This window comes from Adiantum capillus-veneris, chromosome 13 (assembly GCF_014529385.1).
Source record: "Adiantum capillus-veneris isolate H3 chromosome 13, ASM1452938v2, whole genome shotgun sequence".
NCBI classification, from domain to species: domain Eukaryota; kingdom Viridiplantae; phylum Streptophyta; class Polypodiopsida; order Polypodiales; family Pteridaceae; genus Adiantum; species Adiantum capillus-veneris.
The window spans coordinates 107924703-107941613 of record NC_140943.1 but is presented as its reverse complement, the minus strand read 5'-3'; the positions used below and the strand labels follow the sequence as shown (position 1 = coordinate 107941613).

The following is a 16911-nucleotide window of genomic DNA, read 5'->3' as shown; positions in this document are numbered from 1 at the left end:
GAGATGAACTGCTTCATTATTTTTAGCCTTTTTTTGTGACAAATTACATGCTAGGCACTCAAAGACGGATCTCAATCGTCAAAAAAGAACAAAGGCTAGAAAATCTTGAACAATCTAGCCAAAATAGATAAAGGGTATTTTGGGAATTTTTGAAATTTGAAAGGTTTCTTGGGAATTTCCACAAATTAGAGGGTATTTTGGTAATTTTTCCTTCTTATATCTACAACCTATTGTTGAGGTAGCAGAGTGGGACAGACATCCATGTAGCTTTATCCAATGGTCCACAAATGCTCCCAAGAGTTCAATCTAAACTAACATAATATGGCAGAAGGGAGAGCCCCTTACACGTGTCAAATCTGCGACATGAAGGCTAAACTTCAAAACTGAGAGAAGGCCCAAAACTGAGAGAAGGCCGAGGCCTTACTAGTGCTACACTAAGGCCAAAAGGATGTGAAGATCTAAAAATACCTCAATGGTCCACTTTTTGAAAACAAACAAAATGTATATGATTGATTTGTTGTTTTCATCTTGACCACCACCATCAGGCAGGCTTCGTAAATTTTCCGCGACACAGAGAGAGAGAGGGACGTTTTGAGAACTTGCAGGAGGGTGGATATGGAAGTTCAGGCATAAGCAGGGTTGAAAATTCTAGCTGCATTGGATCACTGGGTCTTCGGATTTGTACTCACAGCTTTCCTGGATGTCAGTGCTGGAAGAAAGGCCCTTCTTCTTGTGGTGTATTAATATTAATATTGGAAGGAAACTGCACAGCTCGTAGATGAGGGAAGAAAGCACTTTGCATGAAACAACCAAATGATGGAAGTGGTCTTAAACACATGAAGGATTGCTTGGTCGACAGTTGGCTATCGCAAATCTGCCGACCGTTCTGCCTCCCAAGGGTTTTGTACACTTGGAAAAGGTGGTTTGAAGCTTTAACCTCTTGCTAAAAGATCATGGAGGGACTGAATAGAACTTCATTGGACATTCCTCGAAAATTGGTTGAAGCAGATTTTGCAGAGGTATGGAGTTTCTTGTTTGAAAGATAGTTCCATCCATTGTTTTTAATGTCAAGGATGTGTTTGTTTAGAGACTCATTATGCTGTGAATATGTTCCGAGTCCTTCAGTTTCTTGTATTATTGGAGGGCTTTGTTTCTAGCACCCACTACATGGTAAATTGCAAGAATATTGTCGCAAAAGAAAACAAATATGGTGCCAATGGAGCGGAGTGTCAGCACCTATATCATAGAGATTGACAAGGCTATTCCAGCTCACAGCTGCCCAGCTATGGCGGGGAGGCATCAGATTGATGCCTGCTCATGAGGATGGGGAGGATGCTTTTAGGCAGCTGATCGGCCTCCACTTGCATGCTGTGCCTCTATATTGTCTACAGTGGATCATCATGGTTGCCATTATTGATTGTTTTTTCATCCCTTTTTATTAGTCATTAGTCCATTGAAGTGGTTGATTCTATAGGTAAGCTGGTGTTGCGGACCCACTTTTTCCTATTGTGGATAATCAGAGCTGGCAGTTGCCGGATGCGGGAGGTTCCTTATCTCTACTGGACCTAAAGAGTGATACTGGCCTCCTGCTGAGGATCATGCAATTTCCTTCTTTGAGTGCATAATCAAAGTTGGCCATCATTTTGTTGGGCACCACATCAGCTTGCGTGTGTTTGTGAGACTAGCTTGATGGTGGGCTATTTCATGCTTCTTTTATATCAGTTTTGGTCATGCATCTAAGGCCGCAAATTATGCAGTCATGTCCCTTTATTTATTGAATTGACAGCCATGATTCGACTTGCATTCCCTGCCACCTATGTGTGGCAGATTGTTGCGTCATCGCTTACAGTTTCCAGCGGTTGACATGTTCTTCTTGGGGTTTGGAGAAAACAATGATGTTGTCAAAAGTCTGTGCTCTCTAAAAATTTGATCCATCATCCTGTTGAACGTTGCAAGAGCGTTTGTGAGACCGAAAGGCATTACCAAATACTCGTACAGTCCGAAGGATGTCCTAAACGCGGTCTTGTATACATCTCCAGGAGCAGTCCTAATAAGATGATAGCCACTATTAAGATCGATCCTACTAAAACAAGTAGAATCCTACAATCTAACAAGTATGTCAATGATCCTAGGTATTGAAAACATGTTTCTTGATGGTAATCTTATTGAGCAATCTACATCTCCCGCGGGTAGACTGCCAGAGTGAGAGCCCATGGGTCATACTTAAAGGCCCTTGGCCTCTAAAAGCAGTTTACATGAAAAGTTTCAAGTTCTAAAAGCATCTGGTCCCAAAAGTTGAAGCCCAAAGCTACCAGCACGTTTCACGGAAATCCATATACCTGGCACGTCAACATGTCAGCGCAAATTGCAGGGTGTCTGTAGAGCTTCCACGTTATCATCTTTTACATAGTCCTTTGTGTGTGCACTCGTGCCTTAATTTAATATCCTTTGTGTCACTTGGGCCCCATCGGACGGGGTCACATAAATTGGTGGGACCTTCTTTAAAATTAGGCCCCTCTCGGCGAGGACTTGTAAGTTGGTGAAAACTTGTTTAGCTGCTGCTTCTACTTCTTCTGTTGCTTTTTCTTGGGGTTTAGGTCCTTGACCGGGATCTTCAAGATGGCTCGGGTCTTCAGTGGCGTGACACGTCAACAGTTTGTGACATCCCTCCTTCTTGAAAGAAGCATCCGTGATTACCGTATATCTGCAAAGATAGCTCAAAAGTTTCTGAGGGTCATTGCGAGGGACAATTAGTTTTCTCATTCCAGATTGGAGCTCTTGATATCCGGGGTCATTGACTTCCCAGAAAATCTGAACCAATAAGGAGTATATTCTCATTCCAGATTGGAGCTCTTGATATTCTGGCGTAGCAAAATTAGTCATCACACCCAGACCGTACCGATCTGTAACGAGTGTCTTGATGTTCTAAAATTACATGCCTAGGAAATCTCACCCAATTAGGAAATATTCAGTGGTTGGCACATCACAATGCAACATAAATGTTCGCATATGCATGTTAGAAGACATAGAAACATACAGTCTCCAATGAACACTCCTCTCGCAATTAACCATCCCAGTCTGGGCCATGAGTTGTTCAATGACTCCCTCCTCACTCCTCCCGCAAATAACCTAAAGAGGTCTGGGCCATGAGATATAGAGGCCTTTTACAACCAAATGCTCCCCAGACCGCAGCCTACGTCGCTTGGAGGTGCTGAGAGTAACCACTACTCGGACCTTTTAATCCGTAAATAACCAACTAGGTTCGGGCCATGAGCAACAACAACAATACTCCCCCCGTAAATAACCACAAGGGTTCGGGCCATGAGTAAACCTCACTTTTCAAGCGTTAAATACTCCCCCCGCAAATAACCACAAGGGTCCGTGCCATGAGTGTGGTCCGTGCCGTGAGTGTGGGAAAGGATTCTCAACCATCAAATTCTGTCAATACTCTTCCCTGGAGTAATCACGAATCATTGAAACCGATATCAAAACCAGAGTCAAACAATTCAAATCGGCACCAAGACATGTTTAAACAGACTCCATTCATTTCAAACAAATTTCGATCAGTATCAAAGCTCAAAAGTATCTAAATACAAAAGAAAAATCATTTGGGTTTTTGTTTGGATAGCCGAAATTTGAGGACGATTGGCTTATCCTTCTGCATCAAGGTAATTGTATGGTTACGGATCTGGAGTGTCATGTTATTCTTGTCATGCCAAGGCATGCCAGGAGAACTCCACAATTGCTGAACTTAATAATGTGGAAATTGACTTTTCCGCGATATCCTTGGATGGTTACGGGTACCACATTCTGGGTCTGACTGGTGGCTAACTGGGCTACAATTTTACCATTGTGTCGATTATAATCAAGCCCATTTGCTGCAGGAATTCTGGATGGATAAAGTTTTTGGTAGCTCCAGGGTCGAAGAAAATTAGGGCTTTGAAGCCATTGACTTTGCCATATGCTCGACACAATTCATTTGTACTTTCAAGGCGTATGCCATAGATGTCAGGTACAAGGCCAATGGCCGGTTTAGCTCGTTTGACTAGAGATGGTCCTCGGGTTCTGTCGATCGTCGACGTGGGCGTCGGCTCCATTGGTCGTGCTGGAGGAGGTACCACTTGAGGCATAAGGGGAGGTAACATGTAATTCAAAAACTATTGGAAACCTTGTAGCACTGGGAGATTTTGGTGTGGGTGTCGTGAAAGAATGTTGCGAAGCTCGTCGAGGAGAAACTGTAGGTACTCTGCTCAATCCATAAACGCCATGTGATCATGGGTTCTTTATGGCTAATGCCCCTTTAGACAGAGCGATGAAGATGGGAGCACGCCCAATGCGTGATGGACTAAGGGTGGGAGTGGCTAATAACCCCGGGGTAGGCACACGAAAAAAAATTTCTGTAAAATCTGGAAGCACTTGTAAAATCTAGAAGCACCTGCAAAATCTAGAAATGTCGTCTTGCTTTGTCTGATCCTGAAGGACCGGTATGCTTTCAAAAAAGCACACGCCTAAAGCTTTGATACCACAATAACGGGACGGGCACCACGTGCCAATGGAAAAGAACAGATTGAACAACTTTAAGCACTTCAAATAACATTGAACTGAAAGAGATACATGATACACGAGACGGGGAGTGGTGGAGTTCCACCCCAAGAGAGCATTGGCCCCAAACCCTGGTGCCCCTTTAGGTATTTCTTTATATTGCTTCAACAAGGTACAACTCTTATGGCTCTGCTCTACATCTCCTGCTGGTATTGTTCATATTTAAAGGCCCTTGGCCTCTAAATGTAGACCTTAAAGTTCTAAAAGCATATGGTCCCAAAAGTTGATGCCCAAAGCTGCCAGCACGTTTCACAGAAATCCGTACACCTGCCATGTCAGCATGTCAGTGCAAATTGCGGGGCGTCCGTACAACTGTCACGTCATCATCTTTTACGCTAGTCCTTTGCGTGTGCGCTCCTGCTTTTTTTTCATATCCTTTGTGTCACTTGACCCCATGAGACAGGGTCCCATAAATTGGTGGGAACTTCTCTAAAATTAGGCCCCTCTCGGCGATGACTGCTTTTTTCTACTTCTGTTGCTTCTTCTTGGGGTTTAGGCCCCTCGGCCGAGATCTTCAAGATGGCTCGGGCCTTTAGTGATTTGACACGTCAATAGTTTGTGACAAAGGCTTTTGTAAAATTGCCTCTTAAGAAAGCGGTGTTGAACTCCTGAATAAAGGAGAGGGTCTTATGGGTATCCTTGTGGCCCGAAAAAGTGTCAAAACTTCATGCTTTGACCACTGTTCTTGAATTCCTCCTGTCCTTTCTCCGTTCCAAGTTGTTATACTTGAGTTTTTGAATGAAGTGATTCCTCTTTTGCCAAAAGTGGTTTCGAAGGTGTAAGACTCGTCATCAAAGTCCTCAGAAGATGAAGAAGTATCTTGGTCTAAATGACGTGATTTCTTGTAGTTCTTTCTTGATTCGCTTTTCTAAGCTAAGGAATGCAAGGTTGCAGATGAAAGGCTAAGCGGCTAAGGCAGCTAGGAATTGATGGGGAAGCTAACGAGGCTAAGGGGTGTGGGCACGGGATGCAAGGCAGTGTATGCAGAGCTACGTGATAAGGCAGTGGATTACTGTGTGGCAGCGAGCAATGCAGGGCTAGTGGCGCGAAGGAAGCAGATGAAAGGCTAAGCGGCTAAGGCAGCTAGGAATTGGTGGGGAAGCTAACGAGGCTAAGTGGTGTGGATGCAGAGCTATGGGATAAGGCAGTGGATCGCTGTGTGGCAGCACGCAAATGCAGCGCTAGCGGCGAGAAGGATTAGGATCGAGAGGGTGAATATCGAGGCTACAAGGGTGAAGACATCAACGAAAGGGAGCGGGGATGTGTGGCATGTTGTCACAAATTGCTGATGTGTCAAGTCACTGAAGATCTGATTGGGTTAGGGTGTAAGCGCCCTGTGCTAAAGAACTTAACAAAATATGAATTACAACACAAAAAAGAGACGAGACAAAATGAGGGTTGAAGATGGGCAACCCCCCCTCGAAGGAAATATATTTCTGCTTAATCCAAGTACTTTAGGATTGAGCTCAATTAACAATTAACGTGAGAGTGATTTTAAGTAGACTCACACTCGTAGATCATGCAAGATGTTATGTGCACATGCATAAAAAGCAACAAAATAAAAGATGATTCCAACATATTTACAAAGAGGAAATTCAACTGCTTCTTGGGATAGTACAGTAGTTCATCTTCTTGGTCGCGTTCATGGTGAGAGAAAGAGCTCGAAGTTTTAATAGTACAGCTGAATTTTCTGATCTGCAGGTTTGCTGCCCTGAAAATCATCAAGCTAAAGAGAGAGAGAGTTGTCTACTTGGAGAGAATTCGAGGATAGATGTAAAGGGAGATGATGGCGGTAGCGTAGAGGCTTCTTGGGCTTATGATAATCTAGTAAGTAGATGATGCTCAAATGAAGGAAAAAGATTGTATTTATAAGTGGAGTGGTCTCCTTTGAATCAAAGCCTCCTTTGAAATTCAAGGTCTCCTTTGAAATCTAAAGCTTTCTTTGATATTCAAGACCTCCTTTGAAATTCAAGGCCTTCTTTGAAATCTAAAGCCTCCTAGGCATTCCTTGAAATCTAAGGTCTCTTGTGAAACTTAAGGCTTCCTCCTAGAATTTTCGAGAATCTTCTAGAAGCTTCTAGAACCTTCTTTCCTTGGAAAACTGTTTACAAAAAGAAATATCAATATGGGTATTAAATGAAAGCTCTTGTCGTGTAGATCACGATTCTAGCAAGCACTAGTAGCGTAGGGGTGAGGATCAAGCCAAAGCTCTGATACCACTGTAAGCGCCCTGTGCAACTAAGAGTGCTTATCCGTGGTTCAATACTTAAAGAACTTAACAAAAGATGAATCACAACACAAGAAAGAGACAAGAAATAGAATGAGGGTTGAAGATGGGCACCCCTTCCCCCCCGAAGAATATATTTCTGATCGATCAAAGTACCTTAGGATTGAGCTCAATTACAATCAACGTGAGAGTGAGTTAAGTAGACTCACACTTGTAGATCATGCAAGATGTCACGTGCATTTGCATAAAAACCAACAACATGAAAGACGATTCGAACATATTTACAAAGAGGAAATTCAGGTGCTTCTTGGGATAGAACAATAGTCCATCTTCTTGATTGCATTCATGGGGTGAGAAGGAGCTCGAAGATTCAAGAGTAGAGCTGAATTTTCTGATTTGCAGGATTGCTGCCTTGAAATCAGCAAGCTAGAGAGAGAGAGAGAGAGAGAGAGAGAGAGAGAGAGAGAATTGTCTACTCAGAGAGAATTTGAGGATAGATTTAGAGGGAGATGATGACTGTAGCGTAGAGGCTTCTTGGGTTGATGATAGAGTGAAAATTCATGAAGTAGATGAAGATCTTGCTATTTGTGAACAAATAACACGATTGAGAATGAGATGATGATGAATTCGGAGCAATGAGAGCTCTAGAATGAACCTTATAACGATAAGAATCATGAATTTTGAATCATGATGAATGATTGAATGGAATTGTTGTGAGCTCATCAAGAGTTCCCGAGGGATGAGATGGCCATAGCTAGAACTGAATGATTGAATCACTATGTTCAGTGTGAACTCAATGTTTGATTGATGGATTGAAATTCTCGGAAATGATTACTCACACATGATAGTGTTTGAGTGTAGATGGAATGATTGACGAAATGACTGCAACATTTCGGTCTCGAGAAATCTATGGACATGATCGCAACATGGGATTAGTTAATCCGACATCAATGAGGTGCAGTGTGGATCTAGATGCGATTGCTAAATACATTGCCAGGAATCACGGTCCTAGATCAGAGTGAATTCTATGTGATATGATATGAATGTGATGTGACTGTTGTCTTTGTACAAGTGTTGGATTTGTGTTGACTAGTGCGTCGGTACTTAGGGTCAGTGTCTACTGAACTGGGTAATGGCTTATGTCTGATTTTGCAAGCGTAATCGAGGGCAATTACAATTCTTTCAAGAGGGGGGTATGTCACAAATTGATGACGTGGCAGGGCTACTGTACGAACAAATGACGTGACAGGCTATACGGCAGACCTGCGATTAGCGCTAGACAGGTATCACGTGGCAGCAGTACAGATTTCCGCATTTTGCTCTGAGTGGCTGTTGTACGAATTTGTGCAAATTGCATTGATTGGTTTTTTGCAGTTTTTGGGACTAGATGCTTTTGGTTAGAGTTGCTTTTGAGTTTAACTGCTTTTGGGGCATCCCTTATAAGAATAAATTGAACCTTTGGGACCTCACTCTACACAGCATGTGGACGCAGAGTCTGAGAGCCGAGGTTCCGCAGGTGTTGTACTTTGCTCAAGTATTAATATAAAAATAAATACCGAAAGGGGCGCCAGATTTTAGGGCCAATACCTCTGGACACGGAACTACACCGGGCCATGTCGACTCAAATTTCAAAGTTGTGGAGTTTTTTAAATGATTCTCTCGTGTGTCATGTCAGATTCTTGACTTGGGGTGTCCAAGTCTGTGACACAAATATTAAAAGAGTTCCCAACTTATGGGACCCTATCCGATGGGGCCCAAGGCCAGTAAAATAAAGCAAGAATCACACACACACACAAAGGATTAGTGCAAAGATTGATGACATGGTAGCAGTACGGACCCTTTGCAAAATTCATTGGCATGCGGACAAGGCACTATGCAAAAGCTCGCATATTACGGGTTTGCTGATGTGGCACTGTATGGATGCCCGCTTTTTATGGGGTTGGTGACATGGCGCTACTGTACGGACAACCCCTAAGGGCGCTAGCTTTTGGGAGGCCAGATGCTTTGGCACCAGGACATCTACAGCCTTTACCCATACCCTACCGCCCCAAGCCTGCCCAGGGAAAGCATTGCTATGGATTTTATTTTTGATCTTCCCAAGAACCAAAGTGGGCACGATGGGATTTGGACAACAGATTTAGCAAGCAGGCATTCCGGTAAAGAAGACGGTCAAGCTTGACCATTTGGCGAGACTATTCGTCTCACAAAATTTTCCTTTACATGGCATGCCTAAGTCTATAGTCTTGACAGAGATCCCCAATTCACGAGATTGTTTTGGAGGGCATTTTGGGAGAGCATTGGCACGCGGTTGCAGTTCACATCCTCATTCCACCCACAAACAGATGGGCAATGTGAGATAGCCAATTTAGTGGTTTTGGATTTATTGAAGTCTTACATTTTGGATCAGAAGACTCAATGGAAAAGTACTTGCCCTTGGTGGAATTTGCCAACAGCAACACGGTTCATTCATCGACGGGGAAGGCGCCATTTGAAGTAATCAAGGGTGCTAAGAAGGTTCCTCCATTTCTAAGCACCAAAGATAAGATTTTTGAAGCAGATCAGTATACGAGAGATTTGGACACTGCTTTTGCCAAGGTTCGCGAGGCCCTCGAGAAGTCTCAAGCACAGCATAAGAAGGCAACTGATAAACATCGACACGACTTGCAGTTGAAGGAAGATGATTGGGTGCTCTTATGATTTGAGAAGGCACGCCTCAAGAAAAGAAAGGGAAAGGAGCAGCTTTTTCCAAAGCTAAGTAGGAGATATTATGGCCCTTTCCTCAACAAAAGATAAATGATGTATCCTTCAGACTGAAGTTGCCAGATACTTGGAAGATTCACAATGCTTTTCATGTAAGTCTTTTGAAACCTTTTAAGGGTGATGTGCTAGTTGACAGGGAGCATGGTGAGCAATGTGAAGTGGAAGAGAGCGAGGAGATTGTAACAAACTGCTGACGTGTCAAAGCCTAAAGAATGGAGCCAGCTTGCAGATGTGGGCTGAGGGGCCGAAACCCTAAGAAGAACAAGTAACAGAAGAAGAAGTCCTACCAACTTACGGGGACCCCATTCGATGGGGCCCCAAGTGACAAAGGATTAAAATAAAGCAGGACCTGCGCACACACACAGAAACTGATGACGTGGCAGAATTCCGAAAATTGCGCTGACATGATGACGTGGCAGGCTGTACGGATTTTCGCGTTTTGCGCTGGCTGATGACATGGCAGATTGTACGGATTTCTGTGATTTACGCTGGCAGCTTTTTGGCTTTGCTTTTGGACCATATGCTTTTAAGTTTGAATGCTTTTTACTGTAAACTGCTTTTTAGGCCAAGGGCCTTTAAATATGAGGTTAGGGCTCATTCTCTGGCATACTTCCTGGAGAAGGTGCAGAGTCTGGAGTACCGGCTTGTACTGTGTTGATGCAATATAAAGAAATACCGAAAGGGACACCAAGGTTTGGGGCCAATACTCTTTGGGGTGGAATTCCCCACTCCGTGTTGCGTGTTGTCTCTCTCTTTCAGTTTAGTTGTTATTGAAGTGCTAAAAGTCTGTTCAGTTTGTTCTTTTCTATTGGCACGTGGCGCCCGTCTTGTGACTGTGGTATCAGAGCATCAGGCGTGTGCTTTTTTGAAAGCATATTGGTCCTACAAAAGAGCAGACAAAGCTATTGGAATTTTTATTTGAGGTATCTTCGCCCTCCAACCCGGACTCACTAGCCACTTCCACCCTTACTTCATCGCACGACCCGCTACCTAGACGACGAACCGACCATCTATATAAGATAACGATAATGACCCAACGGCTACTACTCATAGATACAATCATACAGAGCCACCAACTGCCCATAAATGTCAGCCAGCTAAGTGTGACCTGGCCACATGTCCACTAGGCCACCATCCGTATCCCTGCCACGTGTCACTGCCCAGAGTGTCCGTCCAGTGTGAACAGACCAGACCAACTGTACTAACTGTAACTGTGTCCTGTGAAAGTGACACTGTAGCCTGCTACAGGTTGCCCGCCACAAGACTGGTCACCGTCTCGGTGAGCCAAAACTGAATGAACTGCAAAAGTAACTATATGTACAATGAAAGGTGGGGTAAGAGCAGAGTCCTGTCACCCAAGGGAAAGTGTCGTCGCCACTGCTGCTCCAGAAGTATCCGGATCGGGAGGAGCCATCAGATCGATTGTGTAACTATGCGGTTGTTGTATTGTGCTCTGCATAACCTGGTTTCCTGTGGTTGTAGCAGCCATCTGCTGCATAGCGGATGGAAGCACCTGCCCTGAAGTGAACTCCGGACGCCTAGTAACACATCCATGGCGGTGTGCACCAGCAACACCGTCACAGCAAGGAACACTCTGGCTCTGCATGTGTAGCATCTGGACCTGAGACCCCTGCTGAGTGAAGTACTGGAACTGGGGCTGTGGGTAGTGTCCCATGAACTGCTGAGAGGGCTGAGAGGGACCTGCTGGCGCTGCAAAGCCTGCTGGATTCTGGACCTGTATCCTTGGCCTAGTCCATCCATATCCCACAGGAGCCTGGGTAGGCCTGTTATCATACATAAGCATTTCTTGAAATCCCTGCACCTGTGCTTTTAGGTCATCAATAATCCTCGACTTTATCTTCAATGCCTGCTGTAGTGCAAAAATCGTTGCATCTCGATCTGCGATGGCACTCTCGGCAACTCGCAGAGATCCCTCCATAGCTGCGTATGTGGCGGAGTGATGCTGGTGGGTTGCAGCTAGCTGCTCCGCGCCTAGCTCGATGGTGGCAATAGCAGCTCTGGAGTTCTGAAGTAACTTCTCTGAAAGCTGAAACAGAGAAGTGGAGTCGGTCCTACCTGAAGATCCCTCAGATGGATGTGATGCTGGAGGGCGCACATGTGGCACAGTCGGTGAGCTAGAAGTAGGTACAGTTGGTGTAGTAGGTGTCTCGGAGATTGTTGCTGTAGGTGGAGCGAGAGATATGTTGACCGGTGTATAAGTGAAGATGGGAGAAGAAGGAAGAGGATCCTGTATGGTTGAAGTGACCATCCTGTCCTGAGGAGCGGCAGTAGACACTGGTGCCGGCACAACAGAACCAGGTGTAGAAGTAGACGTATGACGCTGAAAATGTACCCTAGTCTACTGGCTCTCAGAAACTGGCAAGGAGAGTAGAGACTTAACTGTATCCTTCACCACTTTCGCCTTGATCTTCTTTTTCTTGGTGACTGTGGGGTCAACCTGCATGCTCAAAGGTTTTCCTTTTCCCTTTCGAGGTTTCCTGTTCCTCATCCACTTCATTTATGTTAATAGGTATGCTTATGACCCATGCCAAGAGAGGTGCCGCAAAACATTTAAAACTTAACTGCACAGACTGCACTTGGGCCCGAAATCTTTTAGCCCTAGACTGCAAAGAGCTGAAGAGAATTTGGTGGAATCCACATGGGATAGTGTGGATTAAACAGTATAGCCTGTCGCAGTGGGAGAATGTAGTGAGAAGATTTGTTTTTACCTTGTCTTCGTTGGCATCCCGAGCCAGAAAGTAATATCTGAAGATTGCGAGAAGCCGTCTGTTTCGCTCATAATTTGGGTGATCCGAGCTCAATAGCTCTTGACATGCTTGAGTTGTCGCATCCTTGGACAACAAAGAGAAAGTGCGAGTAGTAGACTTCACAGCCGGAAAGTTGGTCATACCCATGGCATGGCCAAGCCTTGTAGCTGTTAGCTTGTGGCCCCGGACCTTTGGAAAGTCTTTCAACAGTTGATGTATCAGTTCTGTTGGAACCGTATCAGGTAAATTTGCATCAGCCAATGCTGTGAGGCCCAGAGTCCGTAGCTGAGCAGTCGAAAGCACCTCAGTGAGAGATGGTCGAGGTTGCTGCATATGAAAATTTAATGAGAATGCTGTGCGATTTTTTGAAGAAGCAGGCCTCTTGATTTCATGAGTGATGATTTGCTGCTTTTCTTTTTTCTGAGCCACTTTTGAATGTTCCTCCTGATCATTGGAAGCACCTGACTCGGAATTTACATCTGAATCATCAGATGCTGCTGAGTCTGCTTTGTAGCTCTCATCACTTGGGTCACTGGAGGTAAAGTCATCTATGTCATAGCTACTGCTGCTTGCAGATACTTCCTCTGCTTCGCTCTCTGATTCTGCAACCAGAGGTTTCCTCCTCTTCAACTCTACGTTTTTCTTGCTACTTCCTTCTGGCTGTTTCTCGTGCTTGTTACCTCCTGCCATGGTGATGTCGGATGGATGACAACCAGAGCAGTTGAGTAGACAAGTGATGGAAAAGTACTCAGTCAGATGCAAACCAAGTTGGATTTTCTGCAAAACGATTTAGGCTGGGGCGAGTTCGAACAAAAATAGGGCATGGGCGAAATTGGGTGGGTAGAGGGTAGGGCGAGAAGAACAAAAATAGGGCAGGGGCGAAATTGGGTGGGTAGAGGGTAGGGGCGAAAGTGAAAGTGTAGAGGGTAGGGCGAGAGGGGTGCTGAGAGAGGGTAGGGGCGAGGGGTTGCTGGGAGAGGGTAGGGGTGAGAGGGGTGCTGGGAGAGGGTAGGGGCGAGGATATAGGTAAGGGGCGAGAGGGGTGCTGGGAGAGGGTAGGGGCGAGGGTATAGGTAAGGGGCGAGAGGGGTTCTGGGAGAGGGTAGGGGCGAGGGGTATAGGGTAGGGGCGAGAGGGGTGCTAGGAGAGGGTAGGGGCGAGAGTTAGAGGGTAGGGTGTGAGGGGGGTGCTGCAGGGGTAGGGGCAAGGGTGGTAAGGGAGAGGGTAGGGGCGAGTGGGAGAGGGTAGGGGAGAGAGGGGTGCTGAGAGGGTAGGGGCGAGGGTTAGAGGGTAGGGGGCGAGCAGCAAAGGGTAGGTAGGGCGAGGGGGTTGGGAGACTATGGTAGGTTAAGGGCGCTGCGAGTGTGAGCAGGTACAAAGTGCTAGCAGATGCAAAGAGAAGGTACAAAGTGCTAGCAGATACAAAGAGAGGATAATTTTTGAGCAGTACAAAGTTCGAGCAGATACAAAGAAAGGGCAATTTTGACTCCAGATAAAGAAGGGTATTAGTAGATTAAGGTTCTTGCAGCAAAGCTGAAATTTTAATGGCACCAAAGGTTTTTGCTGCTATTGGAATCAAAAGTCCTTTGACATAAACTCTGACAATTCTTCACATAGACAGTATTGCATTGGGAGTCTCATCTAGTCCTTGATTACACCTTGTTCACTGTCCCAATCGCCATCTAAGCAGAGTCCCCAAGCAGATTCCACTTTTCAAACTGAACAAAACCGCTCCGACTAGAAGCTTGACTGAAAGCTTAACTGGAAGGACCTTAATACTTAACCGCAAATAACATTGAGAATAGAAACACTTAGAGGAGTGACTGATTAGAGGAGTGACTGGACTGTAGAAGTTCCCGATAATACCCTATTACCAGGACTTAGTGGAGAAAAGATATCTTAGAGGAAAGGCGGAAACTTGCAGACATAGCAGAAACTGAGACAGTAACAGAACACCCGTTCTGATGGAAAGATAGTGGGGAGGAGAGAGATGGGACATAGAACCTACAGATGGAAGAATAGTTGCAGACCCTTTACTCAGAGGAGTAATAGCACTTGATTCTGGAGCCATTTACCAGTGGCAAAGGAACGCCTTCCAAAGTGACTAACTGGTCAGCCCCCTGTGCCAAAATCTCATGTACTATGAAGGGCCCTTGCCAGGTTGGAACCAGCTTCTTTGCTTTTTTCAAATATTTTGCTTGATAGAGTAGCACTAGTGTGCCTTGTGTTATTTTCGGCTTTTTGAGGTGGCGATCATGCCACGCTTTGCGACGAAGTTGCTCCGCTTGCAGACCATGTGAAGCTAAACTGTGGCTTTCATCCAATAAGGTGAGACGGGATATAGAAGCAGATTCCATGCCCCAATTTGCACGCAGACTGCCCACCCTAGGGGATCCGGAGTTGAACTCCTAGTTGAAAAGGCGTTTGATTCGTTGTTGCTTTGAAAGATGTGCGGTATGCCCAAAGAGTACCGTGCACAGCTTGAGCCCACGATGCTAGATGGAGATGACATGCTTTCCGCAGGAGGGCGATCAGAACCTTGTTGGTGCTTTCGGCCTGCCCATTGGCTCTAGGATAATAAGAGCACGACTTGCGATGAAAAATCTTGTAATTGTCCAGCAAAGTTGAGATCAGGTCATTGACAAAATGACTGCCCCTATCACTGGTGATCTCTAAGGGACATCCAAATCTGCATAAAATATTTTCATATAAAAATTTGGCTACTGTATTGCCAGTGCAATCTACTGTCGCCACTACCTCTACCCACTTTGTTGCATAGTTTGTAGCCACTAGCAGATATTTGCGACTACCTGGTTGAGCCGGGGGATATATTGGACCCACAAAGTCCAAGCCCCATCTCTCAAAAGGTAGCCACGCCATCGAGATCTGCAGAGGACAGTTGGATTGCTTACTTGGCTTCGGCCCACAGCGCTGGACACATCACAAACCTTAGAATATGCTATTGCATCCTTAAAAATGTAGGGCCACCATAGACCACTCTATAGAATCTTCTGGGTAGTGATGTGACCAGGGTAATGGCCACCAGTGGGACCATTGTGGGCATCCTCCAGAATATGCTCCACCTCATGAGGCGAGACACAATGCTTCAGAACACCATCTGGTCCCGATTTGTAGAGCTGGCCCCCAATCAGAGTGAAAGGCTTGGACTTCAACAGCAATCTCCTCTTCTGCAGTGGAGATGCCTTCTCTGGATACAGCCCAGTAGATAGAAAATGTAGGACCTCGCCGTACCATTCCGGTGTTGTATCGATTTTAAAAAGACTGCTATCTGGAAAGTCATCCGCAATCCCGGTAGCTTCTTCACGTGTGTGAATGCAAGAGAGGTGGTCAGCCATTACATGATGCTTACCAGGACGGAGTACCACTTCAAAATCAAACTCTTGGAATAGGAGGAGCCATTGCCATACTTGACCTGCGACGTGTGGCTTATTAAGCAGATAGCGCAAGGCATGGTGATCAGTAATAATTGTGAAGTGGACCCCTAACAAATAGTGACGAAATTTTTGTAGAGCATACACTATAGCCAAACCTTCCCTCTCTGTGGTGCTATAGTTGCGCTCTGCTTTGGTGAGCAGGCGACTTGCATAATGTACAGGGCGATCCAAGTTGAACTCTTTGCTAGGCTGAGTCAGCACAGCACCCACAGCCAGCAGACTGGCATCTGTATGCACATGAAAAGGTAGGGCCCAATCCGGGGCAACTAGAATAGGCGCTTCAGTGAGGCGTTTTTTGAGGTATGCAAATGCTTCGGCCTCAGGTGTTGACCACTGGAAGGGAACAGCAGCACTGGTGAGCCGGGTCAATGGTTGAGCCACCTGTGCACACTGCATACATACGTATAAACCTGCGATGATAGCCGGTGTGGCCCACAAAGCTCTGAACACCTTTGGGATTTATGGGAGGAGGTAACTTCAAGATGGCCACTATCTTCTCTGGGTCAGGTGCTAAACCTTGAGCAGAGACCACATGGCCCAACAGTGTGCCTTCTGTGACCAAAAAATGACACTTGTTCGGATTGAGCTTTAACCGTGCTTCTCTGCACCTGAGGAAGACTGCAGAGAGCTGAGCAAGATGCTCCTTTAGATTTTCTACTGGGGTCGAACATTGAGCACCCGAGAAGGTGGAAAAGTCGTCCATGAATATGCGAAGGTGATCAGTAAGCAGAGGACAAAAGATGAGATATACTATGCGATTGAAAGAAGGCGGTGCATTTTTAAGCCCAAAAGACATTCTAGTGTAGATGAAAATACCCCAGGGAGTCACAAAAGCTGTTTTGATTTGGTCGTCGTGATGTATTCCTAACTGATTGTAGCCGTTGAACCCGTCCATAAAACTATACAGTACATGGCCAGCGACATCTTCAAGGACTCTCTCAGTGAAAGGTGTCGGAAATCCGTCCAGGATTGTGACCTTATTCAGAGCCCGGTAGTCGACGCAAACTCGAATTTTGTTGGACTGCTTCTTTGGGGCAATAACCATAGGGGACAACCATTCTGAGTGCTCTACCGGTACAATAATACCTTCTTCTTGCAT

At 45.4% G+C, this 16911-nt stretch overlaps 1 protein-coding gene across 1 annotated transcript in view; it reads left to right on the top strand.

Annotated features, from left to right (window-relative positions):
- Positions 1 to 409: 409 nt before the first annotated feature.
- Positions 410 to 16911, top strand: part of LOC147444608 (DHHC-type zinc finger family protein) — a 33434-nt gene continuing 16932 nt past the window's right edge. Inside the window, exon 1 of the mRNA XM_086527157.1 lies at positions 410 to 1019. Within this exon, the coding sequence (XP_086383283.1) occupies positions 954 to 1019 (66 nt within the window). The 5' untranslated portion in view covers positions 410 to 953. The remainder of the gene's footprint in view (positions 1020 to 16911) is intronic.